This window comes from Carcharhinus amblyrhynchos, chromosome 8 (genome assembly GCF_965287045.1).
Source record: "Carcharhinus amblyrhynchos chromosome 8, sCarAmb.v2.hapA, whole genome shotgun sequence".
NCBI lineage: Eukaryota > Metazoa > Chordata > Chondrichthyes > Carcharhiniformes > Carcharhinidae > Carcharhinus > Carcharhinus amblyrhynchos.
In genome coordinates, this window is record NC_137331.1 from 42,486,720 (window position 1) to 42,500,746 (window position 14,027).

General features: G+C 43.4%; 1 protein-coding gene across 1 annotated transcript; it reads right to left on the minus strand.

Moving 5' to 3' along the window:
• Positions 1-3,741: 3,741 nt before the first annotated feature.
• On the minus strand, positions 3,742-11,882 carry LOC145346554 (uncharacterized). Its single transcript, XM_080193957.1, has 6 exons — positions 11,454-11,882; positions 11,046-11,147; positions 8,324-8,418; positions 4,452-4,551; positions 4,183-4,236; positions 3,742-3,853 (listed from the first exon to the last, which is right to left on the minus strand). The coding sequence occupies exons 1-6, from the start codon at positions 11,865-11,867 to the stop codon at positions 3,791-3,793; spliced, it is 828 nt and encodes a 275-aa protein (XP_080050083.1). The 5' UTR covers positions 11,868-11,882; the 3' UTR covers positions 3,742-3,790.
• Positions 11,883-14,027: the final 2,145 nt, after the last annotated feature.

Below are 14,027 nucleotides of genomic sequence, written 5' to 3' on the forward strand. Positions count from 1 at the left end.
ACCTGTCCACATCCCTCCATACCCTGTGGCTGGGATTCTCTGTCCCGACTTTGGCGGCCAATTACATATTGGGGTTCCCACCACTGGGCTTCCCTGCTCTATTATATCACACATTGGACAATCCCCCCCACTGTTGGAATTACGTCAGTAGAGTTTACAATAGGTCCTGACAAATGGGGACCTGAAGATCTCGCTGGAATGCACAAGTATGTAGCAGGTCAAAGATTACGGCAGAAAAACCAGCAGCACAGCCAGCAGACTACACACTATCCCTGTCTGAATTGACCATTAAGTCGGAAAACAGGAAGATTTCAACTTCACCACGGTGTTCTTCCCATCTGTATTTGTGTAATCCACAAACTGTGCAATAGTACATTCATTCTCCTCATCCAAGTCTTTAATATATATTTTATATCATTGTGGCCCCAGCACTGATCCCTGTGGCACTCTGCTGGTTACAGGTTACCATCGAGAAAATATACCATAAGCTTTTTAGGTACTCAAGGGCTACAGGGGAGGTCCTAGAGGATTGGTGAATAGCCAACGTTGTTCCTTTGTTTAAGAAGGGTAGCAAGAATAATCCGGGTAATTACAAGCACCTCACTAACTTGATTGAGTTTTTTGAGGGAGTGAAGATGATTGATGAGGGTAGGGCAGTGGATGTTGTCTACATGCATTTCCATGAGGCCTCTGACAAGGTCCCTCATGGCAGACTAATGCAAAAGGTAAAGTCGCATTGGATCAGGGGTGAGCTGGCAAGGTGGATGCAAAACTGGCTCAAAGAAGACAAAGTGTAGCAGTGGAAGGGTGCGTTTCTGAATGGAGGGCTGTGACAAGTGGTGTTCCTCAGGGATCAGTGTGGGGACCTTTGCTATTTGCAATATATATAAATGATTTGGAGGAACATGTAACTAGATTAGTAAGTTTGCAAATGACACAAAGGTTGGTGTATTTGCAGATAATGATGAGGACCATCAGAGGATACAGCAGGACATAGATCAGTTGGCAACTTGGGCAGAAAGATGGCAGATGGAGTTTAATCAGCACAAATATGAGGCAATACATCTTGGAAGGTCAAATTCACATAGGAAATATACAATAAATGGCTTTGACAAAGGGATCTGAGTGCATAGGTACACAGGTCATTGGAAGTGGCAATGCAGGTGGAGAAGATAGTCAAGAACGCATACATGCTTCACAGCCAGGGTATTGAGTTTAAAAATTGGCAAGTCACGTTACAGCTTTATAGAATCTTAATTAGGCCGCACTTGGAATATAGCGTTCAATTCTGGTTGCCACACTACCAGAACAATGTGGACGCTTTGGAGAGGGTACAGAAAACATTTACCAGGATGTTGCCTGGTATGGAGGACATTAGCTATGAGAGGTTGGACAAACTTGGTTTGTTCTCAGAAGTGATGGAGGTTGAAGGAAGACCATTAGAAGACTACCACATTACGAAAACATGGACAGAATGGGTAGTCAGAAGTTTTTCACAGGCTGGGACAGTCAATTCCTAGGGGGCGTAGGTTTAAGGCGCGAGGGTCAAGATTTTAAGATGTACGAGGCAGATTTTTTTTACACATAGTAGCTGTCTTGAATTTGTTGTGCGGGGGGGGGGGGGGGGTAGTAGTAATGGAAGCAGATATGGTAATAACTTTTAAGGAGTCCCTTAACAACAACATAAGATGGGAATAGAGGGATACAGTTAAATCAGGCAGCATGGTCGATGCAGGCTTGGAGGGCCAAAGGACCTGTTCCTGTGCTGTAATTTTCCTTGCTCTTTGTTCAATTTTGCAGTATCTTATCAAATGCTTTTTGAAAATCCAAGTACATTATATTTACTGAGTCTCCTTTACCTGTGCTGCGTGTTAACACTTCCAAGAAGTCTACAACATCAGTCATGATTTCTCCTCCATAAAGCTATGCTAACTGTGCTTGGCTACATTGTGTAATATTTCTAAACGCACTGCTGTTGCACCCTTTAATATCTTCCCAGTGACAGATAACTGGCCTATTTTTTGTCTTCTGCCCTTTTTGAATAAAGCAATTTTCCAATCCTCTAGGACTTCGCCAAAATTTGAGGATTCTTGTGATTTACTACCCATGCATCCACTATGACAGTAGCTACTTTAATATCTTAGATGCAACACATCAGAGTGGCTTATTAGCCTTTAGCCCCTTCAGTTTCCCTAGTACTTTTTGTCTAGTGAGCTTTTCTTATTACCACCCCCAATTTTTTATTTTTGGAATATTAGTTTCTCCAACATGATTAATGTAAAGTACACATTTAACTCCTTTTCCATTACCGAGTCCCACATCATCTCCCTCAATTTTTTTTCAGTTACCTTGGTGGTTTATAAAGCTTTCTCAATCTTCTGCCTTAGTAATAAGCTTTGTCACATTATAAGCAACATTCTCTAGCCTCCCAATCACGTTTCCAGGCAGCAGGAGTTAATGCGTTTTTTGTTAGCGACAGGATTTTCTGGTCTTACCGCTGTTGGTGGGAACTCACACTGATGTTACCCCATGTCTGTGGGAAACCTGGTCAGTTTTGTAGGGGACCTTTCACTCTGTTTATTAAAACTGTATCATCACCATACCTAAAACAAGCTCACCCAAAATTGCCCTGACCCTCGACTGGATCCACAAGCCGTACATTCTAAGGCACCATCTCAAAGTACTGACTATGAATTTTTTTCATGGCTACCTCTGCCAATTTGATTTTCCAAATTCACATGAAGTTTGAACACACCCATGATTAATTCACTGCCTTTTTTTTGCATGCCTTCATTATCACCTGATGTATTCCCCATCCACAGCATAACTTTTAAAGGGCCAATGGACTACTCCCATCCACGTCCTCTTCCTCTTACTAGTTTCATATAAAGGTTGACACATGCCAGTCTTTTAAAATTGGACATCATAACAAAAACGCAATGACGCAGTGTTAATAGTTGCAAAGGCCACCCATGATCTAACTCAAAACAGAAAATGCTGGAAAATCTCAGGTCTGACAGCATCTGTATGGAGAGAAAAGAGCCAACACTGAGTCTAGATGACCCTTCAACTATTCTCTCCACAGATGCCGTCAGACCTGCTGAGATTTTCCAGCATTTTCTGTTTTAAGATTCCAGCAGTATTTTGCTTTCATCATGGTCTAACTCATCAGATGAGAAACCAAGACAATATTACTGGAGTGGGTGCCATTTACACTTTTGCAAACTCCAACTCAAGATGTTTTTGCGCTGTAGAGCAACTGAATAGTGAAGCAAACCATCACACACACACTTTGTCAGTGTCACACGCTGCTGTTCAACCAGATGGGGAGCTGACTGACAGCATGAGGTACAACACTCATTTCTCTGGCATACATATCCCCCCTTTGTGACCATGGTGCAAAATCAGAAAGGGTCTACTAAGTATGCATCTATTTATTAATAAGTTCTGGATTTCATCTCACCCATACCTCAGTCACTTCTACTCCTTGACCTAATTGCACATCAACAGCATGCAACACTGAGATCAATTATCTGGCAAAAGGGTTTGTCTCATTCTAAATGTACACACCATTACATCAATGTTAAACCTGTAATTTCACTAGAAACAATCTAGTGCTGAGAAACCTGGAAATTGGGGTGATCACAAGCGAAGCTTCTTCAGCTAAAATACAAAGCAAACAGTTCTAACCAGGTATGCTGCATACTAATCTACCAAACAGGCAATAAAGTAAAAGACCAATTTGAAATTTTGGTATCAGGTTTATTCTTCTTGTTTAAACAAAAAACATCTATGCTTTCTTGCTAGCTTCCTTCTTCAGTTTTGCCAGCTCGCGCTTGATAATTCTGTTTCTCTGTGGAGAGGGAAGAAGAAATGAAATTACTGCAATCCATCTCAATCCAGTTAATCATTGCAGGCTCAGTGTCAGGGTCACACACTGCTATTGAGTTAGGTGGAAGCTGACTGACAGCATGTGGTGCAGACTCTAGATTTCTCTACCATACTTTTGTGACTATAGTGCAAAATCAAAAGGGTCGAATAAGTATGCTCAACATTTACAGAATTTTTAATTCACATTTTACCTAAACAAGCCACATGAATAGAACAAATTTAAAAGCTGAAATGCACACATTCCAAATACCAAACAATAATATGAACAGTTACTCGTGAAAATTAACTTACCATTTGCTTGGCCCTCATGACCTTGTAGCGATCAAAATCTGACATTTTGGCTCTCTGAGAGAAAGTGAGAGAGAGAAAAATAGGCCAGTTATATTCAGCACTCTTTTTGGGAAGACAATTAATTAGACAAGACGTTGACATGCCCATGTGAGGATGTAAATCTATAGCTTTTTGAATGACAATCTACAGTTAAACAACAGCATTAACTGCTCAACACAAACATTAACTTGCATTCCCCCCATGGGTAAAGGTGTTGATAAAGCACTGACCTTTGCACGAGCTTCAATTTTCTTTGCCCACTGGGTGGCTTCCCATTTCTCACTGATTTTTTCCTTTTCCCAAGCAGCTTTCACATACTTGTGGCGGACACTAAGACAAAACGACAAAATGTACATGCTTGTTAGGCCACCCAGTTACACAATGTGCAAAATTTTGCTCAGCAAGTAGCTTACTTCAAAAGCTTTTTTTTTTATATGGTGCGTGTTAATTAAATGTGCTCCTCCCCTAAAAAATTACATAAAGCTCAGAGGAGCTTCTGTAATGATACATACTATGTGATCACATAAGAAATAGGAGGAGTAGGCCATCCAGCCCTTTGAGCCTGCCCCGCCATTCAATAAGATCATGGCTGATCTGAAGTGGCTCAGTTCCACTTTCCCGCCCTCTCCCCATAACCCTTAATCCCCTTGCCTATCAAAAACCTATCAACCCGCGTCTTAAATATATTTAGCGAGGCAGCCTCCACCACTTCAACGGGCAGAGAATTCCAGAGATTCACCACCCTTTGAGTGAAGAAGTTCCTCCTCAACTGTTCTAAACCACGCCCCCCCCCCCATCTTGAGGCTGTGCCCTTCTGAGCGGGAAGAGCCCACTAATTATCACTAGGAACTATTTGAAGCAAGAATTCAAAGTAAACAGAACACTGACATTCCTTAGCTGGGAATATGACCCAAGTTCTACTCATCTTCAAATTAAAGCATATTTTGGGTGGGCTGCCCAACCAAAGCCAACATCCTCATAACGGGTGGGAGGTAGAGGGTGCAAATTAATAAGCATAACCACATGGAATTACAATGAATTATGGCACATTTGATAGGGAAGTGCTGATAGCTGCAGGTGGAGTGAAAATCATGAGTTTATATGCATAAACGGCTAATGTTACGCCGTTGTTTAAGAAGGGTGCCAGGCAAAAGGCAGGGAATTATAAGCCAGTTAGTTTAACGTCTGTTGTAGGTAAAATGTTAGAATCCGTCATCAAGGAGGAAATAGCGAGGCATCTTGAGGGGAATTGCTTGATAGAGCAGACGCAGCACGGTTTTGTTAAAGGGAAGTCGTGTCTGACAAATTTACTGGAGTTCTATGAGGATGTGTCTAGGGCGGTGGATAGAGGAGAGCCGGTGGATGTGGTCTTTCTGGATTTTCAGAAGGCGTTTGACAAGATACCTCACAAGAGGTTATTGCAGAAGGTCAGGGGACATGGAGTTGGGGGTAGGGTCTTAGCGTGGATAGAGGATTGGTTGTCAAATAGGAGGCAGAGAGTGGGGGGGGTCAATGGGTGCTATTCGGATTGGCGGATGGTGACTAGTGGAGTGCCCCAGGGGTCGGTGCTGGGGCCTCAGCTATTTACCATTTATATAGATGATCTGGAGGAGGGAACCGAGTGTATGGTGTCGAAATTTGCTGATGACACCAAGATTGGTGGAACGGCAAATTGTGCAGAGGGTGTGGAGAGTCTGCAGAAGGATCTAGATAGGCTGGGCGAATGGGCCAGGAACTGGCAAATGGAATTTAATGTTGGCAAGTGCAAGGTGGTCCACTTTGGTAGGAAGGATTATTACTTACTTGGAGAAAAACTGCAGCAGGCGACGGTGCAGAGGGACCTCGGGGTCCTTGTGCATGAGTCGCAAAAACCCAGCTTGCAGGTGGTCAGGAAGGTGAATGGGATGCTGGCCTTCATAGCGAGGGGGATCGAATATAAAAGTAGGGAGGTCTTGCTGCGGCTGTATAGGGCATTGGTGAGGCCGCAGCTGGAGTACTGTGTGCAGTTTTGGGCGCCGTACTTATGCAAGGATATTTTGGCCTTGGAGGGAGTGCAGAGGAGGTTTACTAGGCTGATACTGGAGTTGAGGGGGTTGAGCTATGAGGAGAGGCTGAATAAACTAGGCTTGTACTCGTTAGAGTTTAGAAGAATGAGGGGAGATCTCATTGAGACATATATGATGATGAATGGATGGATAGGATAGAGGTGGAGAGACTCTTCCCGCTCAGAAAGGATAGTAGGACTAGGGGGCACAGCCTCAAGATAAAGGGGGGGCGGTTTAGAATGGAGTTGAGGAGGAACTTCTTCACTCAAAGGGTGGTGAATCTCTGGAATTCTCTACCCGTTGAAGTGGTGGAGGCTACCTCACTAAATATTTTTAAGACGCGGGTTGATGGGTTTTTGATAAGAGAGGGGATTAAGGGTTATGGGGAGAGGGCGGGAATGTGGAACTGAGCCACGACAGATCAGCCATGATCTTATTGAATGGCGGGGCAGGCTCGAGGGGCTAGATGGCCTACTCCTGCTCCTATTTCTTATGTTCTTATGTAATTTCCCTGAAAGAACAAGTCCACGTATCTAGACTAGTAGCAATTTGTTAAAGTTTATAAATAGATAGTAAGAGCAAAGACATTAGGCATGGCAATAGTTAGGCCACAATTAATGAAATCCAGTTTTGGAATTCCATTATACAAAGGATATTAACATAAAGTCCACAACCTACACACCAGGGAAACTATTATATTGAACATACAGTACAGAAAGGTCCTTCGGTCCAAATAGGCCGTGCTAATGATTGTGCTCCACATGAATTGCCTCCCGATTCTCTTCGCCTAACCCTATTAGCAGAATCTTTCATTTGCCTCTCCACATGCTGACCTGTACTCTCCTTAAATGCATCTGTGCCAGTGGCCTTAATGACTTCCAGTGGCAAGTTCCATATTCTAACCACACTCTGGGTGATCCAGTTCCAAAATATCTCAAGTTCATTTCTCCTAAAACTGCCCTCCAACCAGGATTTACTTTTTTTAAAAAAAATGCCCTGAGGAAATTGTTGGAATGCACAAACACAAATTCTTGAAATTAAGATGAGCGGATATGTGCTAGTAACATGGCTGACACTGGCAAGATCACATCCTTGCAGAAAGCCATCAGTAAAACTGTGCTATAAAACAAATGTATAACAACTGTGCAATTTGCTCAAAGAAAGAAAATCACACATTCAATCCCATATTCTGCCACACTGCAGTGTAAGTTCATAGAATCCCTACAGTACAGAAGGATTTTGATTTATTGTCACATGTATTAACAGTGAAAAGTATGTTTCTTGGGCACGATACAGACAAAGCACACTGTTCATAGAGAAGGAGCAAGTGCAGAATGTCAGTCATAGCTAGGGTGTAGATGGATCAGCAATGCAAGGTCCATTCAAGTCTAACAGCAGCAGGGAAGTTGTTCAGTTGGTACCTGACCTCAGACTTTTGTATCTTTTTCCCTAACGGAAGAAGGCAGAAGAGAGAATGTTCAGGGTGCGTGGGTCCCTAATTATGTGGATGCTTTCCCGAGGCAGTAAAAGTTTAGACAGTCAATGGATGGAGACCATTCAGCCCATCCAGTCTGTACCAACCGCAATCCTACCCAGGCCCTATCCCTGCAACTCCACACATTTACCCTGGTTTCCCTGACACAAAGGGGTAATTTAGCATGGTCAATCCACCTAACCTGCACACTTGGAGTGTGGGAGGAAACCCATGCAGATATGGGGAGAAAGTGTAAACTCCACACAGAGTGACCGAAGGCCAGAATTGAACCTGGGACCCTGGTGCTTTGAGGCAGCAGTGCTAACCAGCATGCCACTGTGTTGCCTAAGTTACAAGTCAGCACAATGACTTGAACAGAATTGTTTCAGCCCACTGGAAATCTAATCTGACCCTCAACTCTATTAAAACAATGAATTGACTCATCACTGAGAAACCGGGGTTGAACCCAGTTCAAGCTTCTGAGCAGAGCAATGAGACTAACACTAAAACAAATGAATAATGCTGAGTTCCGCTTCAGTATGAAAAGAATATTTAATTTGAATGGAAGAAATCCAGACCTCACCTGTGTGGTATTTTAATCTTGAAATCAGTGAGCTGCATACATTTAAATGGCATTGCTTGTCTCCGTACTCCACTGCAAGGGCCATCCACCAATGCCTAGGAGATATTTAAAGGAGGAGCCTGAATTAATGCAGCTTGTGGCTGATGTTTGCAAAGAAAAATCTTACAAATCAAAGTATGAAGTCTACATGGGTAAAGGCTGAATTCCCCCAAATCATGATGCTTCAGCAATGATTTCTACTGACCCTCACTGACAGACATTTCAGAGCACTTCAAAGGAATGACAATGAGGAGAGAAAACAGCTTAGTTAAACAGGCTGAAGAGGAACGAAGATTCTTCTACCATAGTACACAGTAGTGGCTTTAAGGAAGGGCTCTATAATAGCTGGAAAAACAACAGGTACAGAGCAAGCAGTTAGATTTGATGAAAAGACAGCTGCAGGATCACGACAGAGGCTATGGGAGGATTAGCAGATCATAAGTCAATTGACTATGACAAAACCCTGATGAAACTACTCATACTGCACATAGCTCACCACTCCATGTCAACCTGTTCAACTCACCACTACACACATGGAGCAACTTTTCTGAGCAAGATCTACCAGCAGACAACCTCTGGATCAAGGAATGGGAAATGTGAAAAGCCATGAAACAAATTTCTAAAGACGGCCCTATCTGTTGGGAGGGAGATTTTGAATGACGAGAGTCTTTGTTAAATTGGTTCAGGACAAACCAATGCTCCCGCCCAGCTAACTTCCAACACTGAAGCCTCAGTACAAACCCCTTAAGCACTTGTAGAGAAACACTAACAAAGCTGCTTGGTAACAAAAAGTGCCCTGAGTGGCAGACTAATCACCTTAAATTCAGCAAACGAGAGTGAGGGCAAGTGTGCTTGTATGATAGAGTGCATGACTGTGTGAAGGAAAGATGTGAGCGTGCATGGAGAGAGATATGTACATATGAATGAGATGTGTCCAATATTAGAGTCAGCTTTCCAGCATCATTCCTCCCATTAAATATGTCTTACCCGTTGTCATTTTAAAGAACTTTTTCATTATCAGATTAACATATGCACAGACATAGCTAGAAAATACTTGTTTACATACAATTGCTTTATTTACACCTATTTTGCAGAAAAGAAAAATTGGCACTATGACAATGTCTGAGGTTGTGCAGCGTTCTCAGGAAGTCACCAGGGTTCCACAGCTCAAAAAGTTTGAGAAACCCTGACTTAAAGCAAACTTGACTTTCTTGTTGAAGTATTATGTTTCTTGAATTCACAGGTAATTTGTGATGAAGGAAAAGCTACAAAAAGAGGAATTCTTTTCAGGGCAGACCAAGCAATTTGTTCTTTGGAGGGTTATTTGGTTAAGTTCCTGATGGGGACCATAACAATAGTTTCAGCTTTCGATACTGAAAGAGTCAGATTTGATTTTAGTACTCTTTGGGTGGGACTTGATCCCAAAATCTTTGGATCTAGAGCACGGCTTCTCAAACCGGGATCCATGGAGACTTTCTGGGGACCATCTAACAGAATGGGCCCCAAAGGTGATCGGTAACCCAGAACATGATAGTCATGAACAAATTAGTGGCAGCCATGGGGGTACTTTACTTACCCATGCTTCCTCTTTCACTGCAAGGTGGTTCCCCATTGCTTTGGCTCTCCCCCTTCTGTCTTCACTAGGCTACTATCAAACAGACACAAGAACTAGGCACGCTCACCTCACTAAGCTGACACTTAAATGCAAATTTAAAAGTTTACATCCAGCTCTTTGAGTGCCACACTATTATAATTTAGATGTAGGGGCTGATGTACTGAGATTATTAATCCATTTAAAAAAGCATCCTTCAACTCAAACTTTGAGAATTACTGAATTAGAATGGAGGGTACACTACCAACTGTGCCAGAGCCAAAAAGATTTAACATAAATAAAATACAACCCTGCCACAAACATATCAGCCTCATCAACCAAATGCTCAATTGAAAGTAAAAGCAGAAAATGCTGGAAAATCTCAGGTGTGACGGCATCTGGGGGAGAACAGAGCCAACATCCAGCTCTGAAAAAGGATCACAGACTCAGAAGGTTGGCTGTTTTCTCTCCTCACAGATGTTGTCAGATCTGCTCAGATTCTCCAGCATTTTCTATATTATTTCAAATTCCAGCATCCACAGTTTTTGTTTTTGCCCAATTTAAAGATAATTTTTCAGACACTTCTCACCCAGAGTGTGCTAACCTGTGTGACTGGAAGAATGTTAAAGTTTATTTATCAGTCATAAGTAAGGCTTATATTAACAAAGCAATTAAGTTATTGTGAAATTCCCCTATTCACCACACTTTAGCACCTGTTCAGGTCAATGCACTTTCAGACTGTGGGAGAAAACCAGAGCACCCAGACAAAACGCACAGACATGGGAGAACATGCAGACTCCACACAGACAGTGACCCAAGCCAGAAATTGAACCCAGTGCTAACCACTTGCCACCAGCCCCTGCATCTAAATTATAATAAATTATAAGTGTGGCATTCAAAGTGCTGGATATAAATGTTTTAAATTGCATTTAAGTGTTAACTTGGAGAGGTGAGTGTGTCTAGTTCTTGTGAGACTATTTATATTTGGTAGTAGCCTAGTGAAGGCAGAGGAGGGGGAGAGGCAGAGCAATGGAGAATGTAATATGAAAAAGGTGTTCAGCGTTAGAGAAGGGTCAGTTTGAGAGCACCTACCCTGTTCTGGTCAATCACATCCACAATCGCCACCAGTTTGCCAGCGTGACGGCCAAAGGCGATATAGGCCACGCGGCCGATCTCCACGTATCGCTTGTAAACCTGGGGAGAGAAAGAGAGAATCAGCCGGTCACAAAGAGAAAGCACCCCGGGAGGCTGAATCAATCCAGGGTAGTCAGGGCCTGGAGCTCAGCCACCGGCCGGGGCCTAACCCGAGGCCCAGGGGCCAGAAACACGCGGTCCCCGGGAGGAGCCGTCCCCCTGGGGACCGCGTTGGGTTGGATGTGGAGAGCCGCTCAATACTTGAACGTTATTCTGTCGGTAATCCAATGAGGGCCTGTGGCGCCCTCCTGCCTCCCCCCGCGAAGCTCTAGTTTGGGGGATTGTCATCAGGCACTCCACACTTACCATGGCTGCCGACAACCAGCGGCGAGAGAGAAAGAGAGAGAGAGAGAGACGGAAACTGACTTCCAGTTCCGGTCTCACAGGCGGCACTTGCGCTGTTCGTGTCAGGTTCCTCACGTACGCATGCGCCGCTTGTGGCGGATTCCTGGAGTGCACATGCACCGTTCGTGCCGCCTGATCTCTTGTTTGTGGCGACTGAGCTGGGCGCGCATGCGCCACAGCTGCCGGCGGACTAGGAGCGCATGCGCCGTTCTCACTGTTTCCCAGCTGCACGCATGCGCATCTATTTCCCACCGTCTCCTGTCTGCAGCCGCACAGCGCATGCCTGGTGTCAGAAGTGTACGCGGTGTGGGTGTAATGGCGGCAGTTGTTGTGAGGTGAGGGAGCAAGCGCCTGAAAGTCTGCAAATAGACGCATAGAAATAGCATAGGAAATGGGAGTAGGAATAAACCACACGGCCCTGCTCTGCTATTCAATAAGATCATGGCTGGTGGAGTGAGAGCTATTCATATTTATAAACATTGGCAAGATACAAAATGTTAGTGAACCAGAGGCTGATCTCCACAATCCTGCTCCCTATATCCCTGCATTCATTACCCCAGAGATCATACATCTGTCCATTTACAGCACAAAGTATAGTCCATTTGATTCATGCAAGTGTTTTTACACTCCACAAGTCTCTTCCTACACCTCAACATCTCATTCCATTAACATAATCTTCTGCTTTCTTTTTCTCTCGAGTTCATCCAACATTCTACGATCACAGCATACAAGGCTGCGGACCAAGTGCTGGCAAGTGGAATTAGAATAGATAGGTGCTTGATGGTCAGTGCAGATACGGTGAACCAGAGAGTCTCTTTTTGTGCTGTAAAGCTTCATCACTATGACAATAGTAATTACTCCAAAGTACTTCATTTACTGTAAAGTGCTTTGGGACACTCTGGCCGTGAAAGGTGCCATATAAATGTAAATTTTTTCCTTTACTCTTTGAGCATTCCTTGTGTTGCAAGCTCTACATTTACACCACTCTACAAAGTTTGTCATGAATTTCTTATTACTGGGGTTCTTAACCATTTGTTTTTTGAACCCATCTGCCCCTTGTCATAAAAAATGTCATGGGAATCAAGTATCTTTTCTGTATAAAGATTAAGCTATACAATTAGACACACGTGTTCATTACTATTTTTGTTTTGCTTATTTAATGTGAAACTAGTTGCTGTTGGTGGGCAACAATTCTGTCAAAACATAGAGATACTCTGAGTTATGCAGTGACAGGATATCCTCAGCCCCAGATTCACCAGATGTACAACTTAAGTTACGAGATAGAGTTCACACAAAAAAGGGAATTTGTTTCACAGAGGGAACACCCTGATAAAATCAAACTGACTGGCAGGGAAAATAATCCCAAAGCGGGTATGCCTCTGCTGAGCTCCCTGACATGGCATCCATGGCATTGTTGGTGTTGAGTGAGCCTGGAAAACAGATTTAAATGTCGAGAACATCAAGGCAGTTCATAGCCTGCCACATGTAACCCCATCATCTCTGTTGAAGGCAGACTCAATTTATGATGAAGAGAGAAACCAAGACTAGGGAGGCCAACCACAGGAGACACCTGGACTGAGACAGTGAGAACCATCCCAGCTCTCTGAACTGGGAAATGGCCCCTAAATGCTGGTACAAAGGGAGAGACATTTGAAGGTATACAATCCTTGATCTTGTCAACTTCCCCTGAATTATCTGCAGCGAGGTCGAATAAGTCTGTCTGTCGGGTGGAGTTTGCCATCCACATCTGGACTTTTAATTTGTCTCTATGCACTGATTTTCTGGAACCATTGATTGTTCTATTGTCCATCCTCCGTTCTGCTGTTGGAATGCAGTGTCCAGCTCTAAAACAGTCTGTTAGTATCTTTAATTGTCATTTCATTTGATTTATTATTGTCACATGTATTAGCATACAGTGAAAAGTATTGTTTCTTGCGCTATGGAGACCAAGCATTCCATTCATTGAGAAGAAAACAAGAGAGTGCAGGATATAACGTTACAGTCATTGCTATGATGTAGAGAAAGATCAACTTAATGCAAAGTAGGTCCATTCAAAAGACTGTTGGCAGCAGAGAAGAAGTTGTTCTTGAGTGGTACGTGATCTCAGACTTTTGTATCTTTTTCATAAGAACATAAGAAATAGGAGCAGGAGTAGGCCATCCAGCCCTTCGAGCCTGCCCCACCAGGTGGAAGTGAGAATGTCAGGGTGCATGGGGTCCTTAATTATGCTGGCTGCTTTGCTGAGGTAGCGGGAAGTGTAGACAGAGTCAATGGATGGGAGACTGGTTTGACTGATGGATTGGGCTACATTTATGATCTCCTTTTGTAGTTTCTTGCGGTCTTGGGCAGAGCAGGAGCCATACCAAGCTGTGATACAACCAGAAAGAATGCTATCTATGATGCATCTGTAAAAGTTGGTGAGAGTCATAAATGACATGCCAAATTTCCTTAGTCTTCTGAGAAAGTAGAAGCGTGGTAGGCTTTACATAAGAACATAAGAAATAGGAGCAGGAGTAGGCCATCTAGCCCTTGGAG

Excerpts from the sequence above, each read along its gene's own strand:
- LOC145346554 (XM_080193957.1), bottom strand. The coding sequence starts at position 11,867 with ATGCGTCTATTTGCAGACTTTCAGGCGCTTGCTCCCTCACCTCACAAC. Across the intron at positions 4,552-8,323 it reads AAGATTAAAATACCACACAG|TGTCCGCCACAAGTATGTGA; the intron begins GTGAGGTCTGGA and ends GTTTTGTCTTAG. Across the intron at positions 3,854-4,182 it reads TCATGAGGGCCAAGCAAATG|AGAAACAGAATTATCAAGCG; the intron begins GTAAGTTAATTT and ends CCCTCTCCACAG.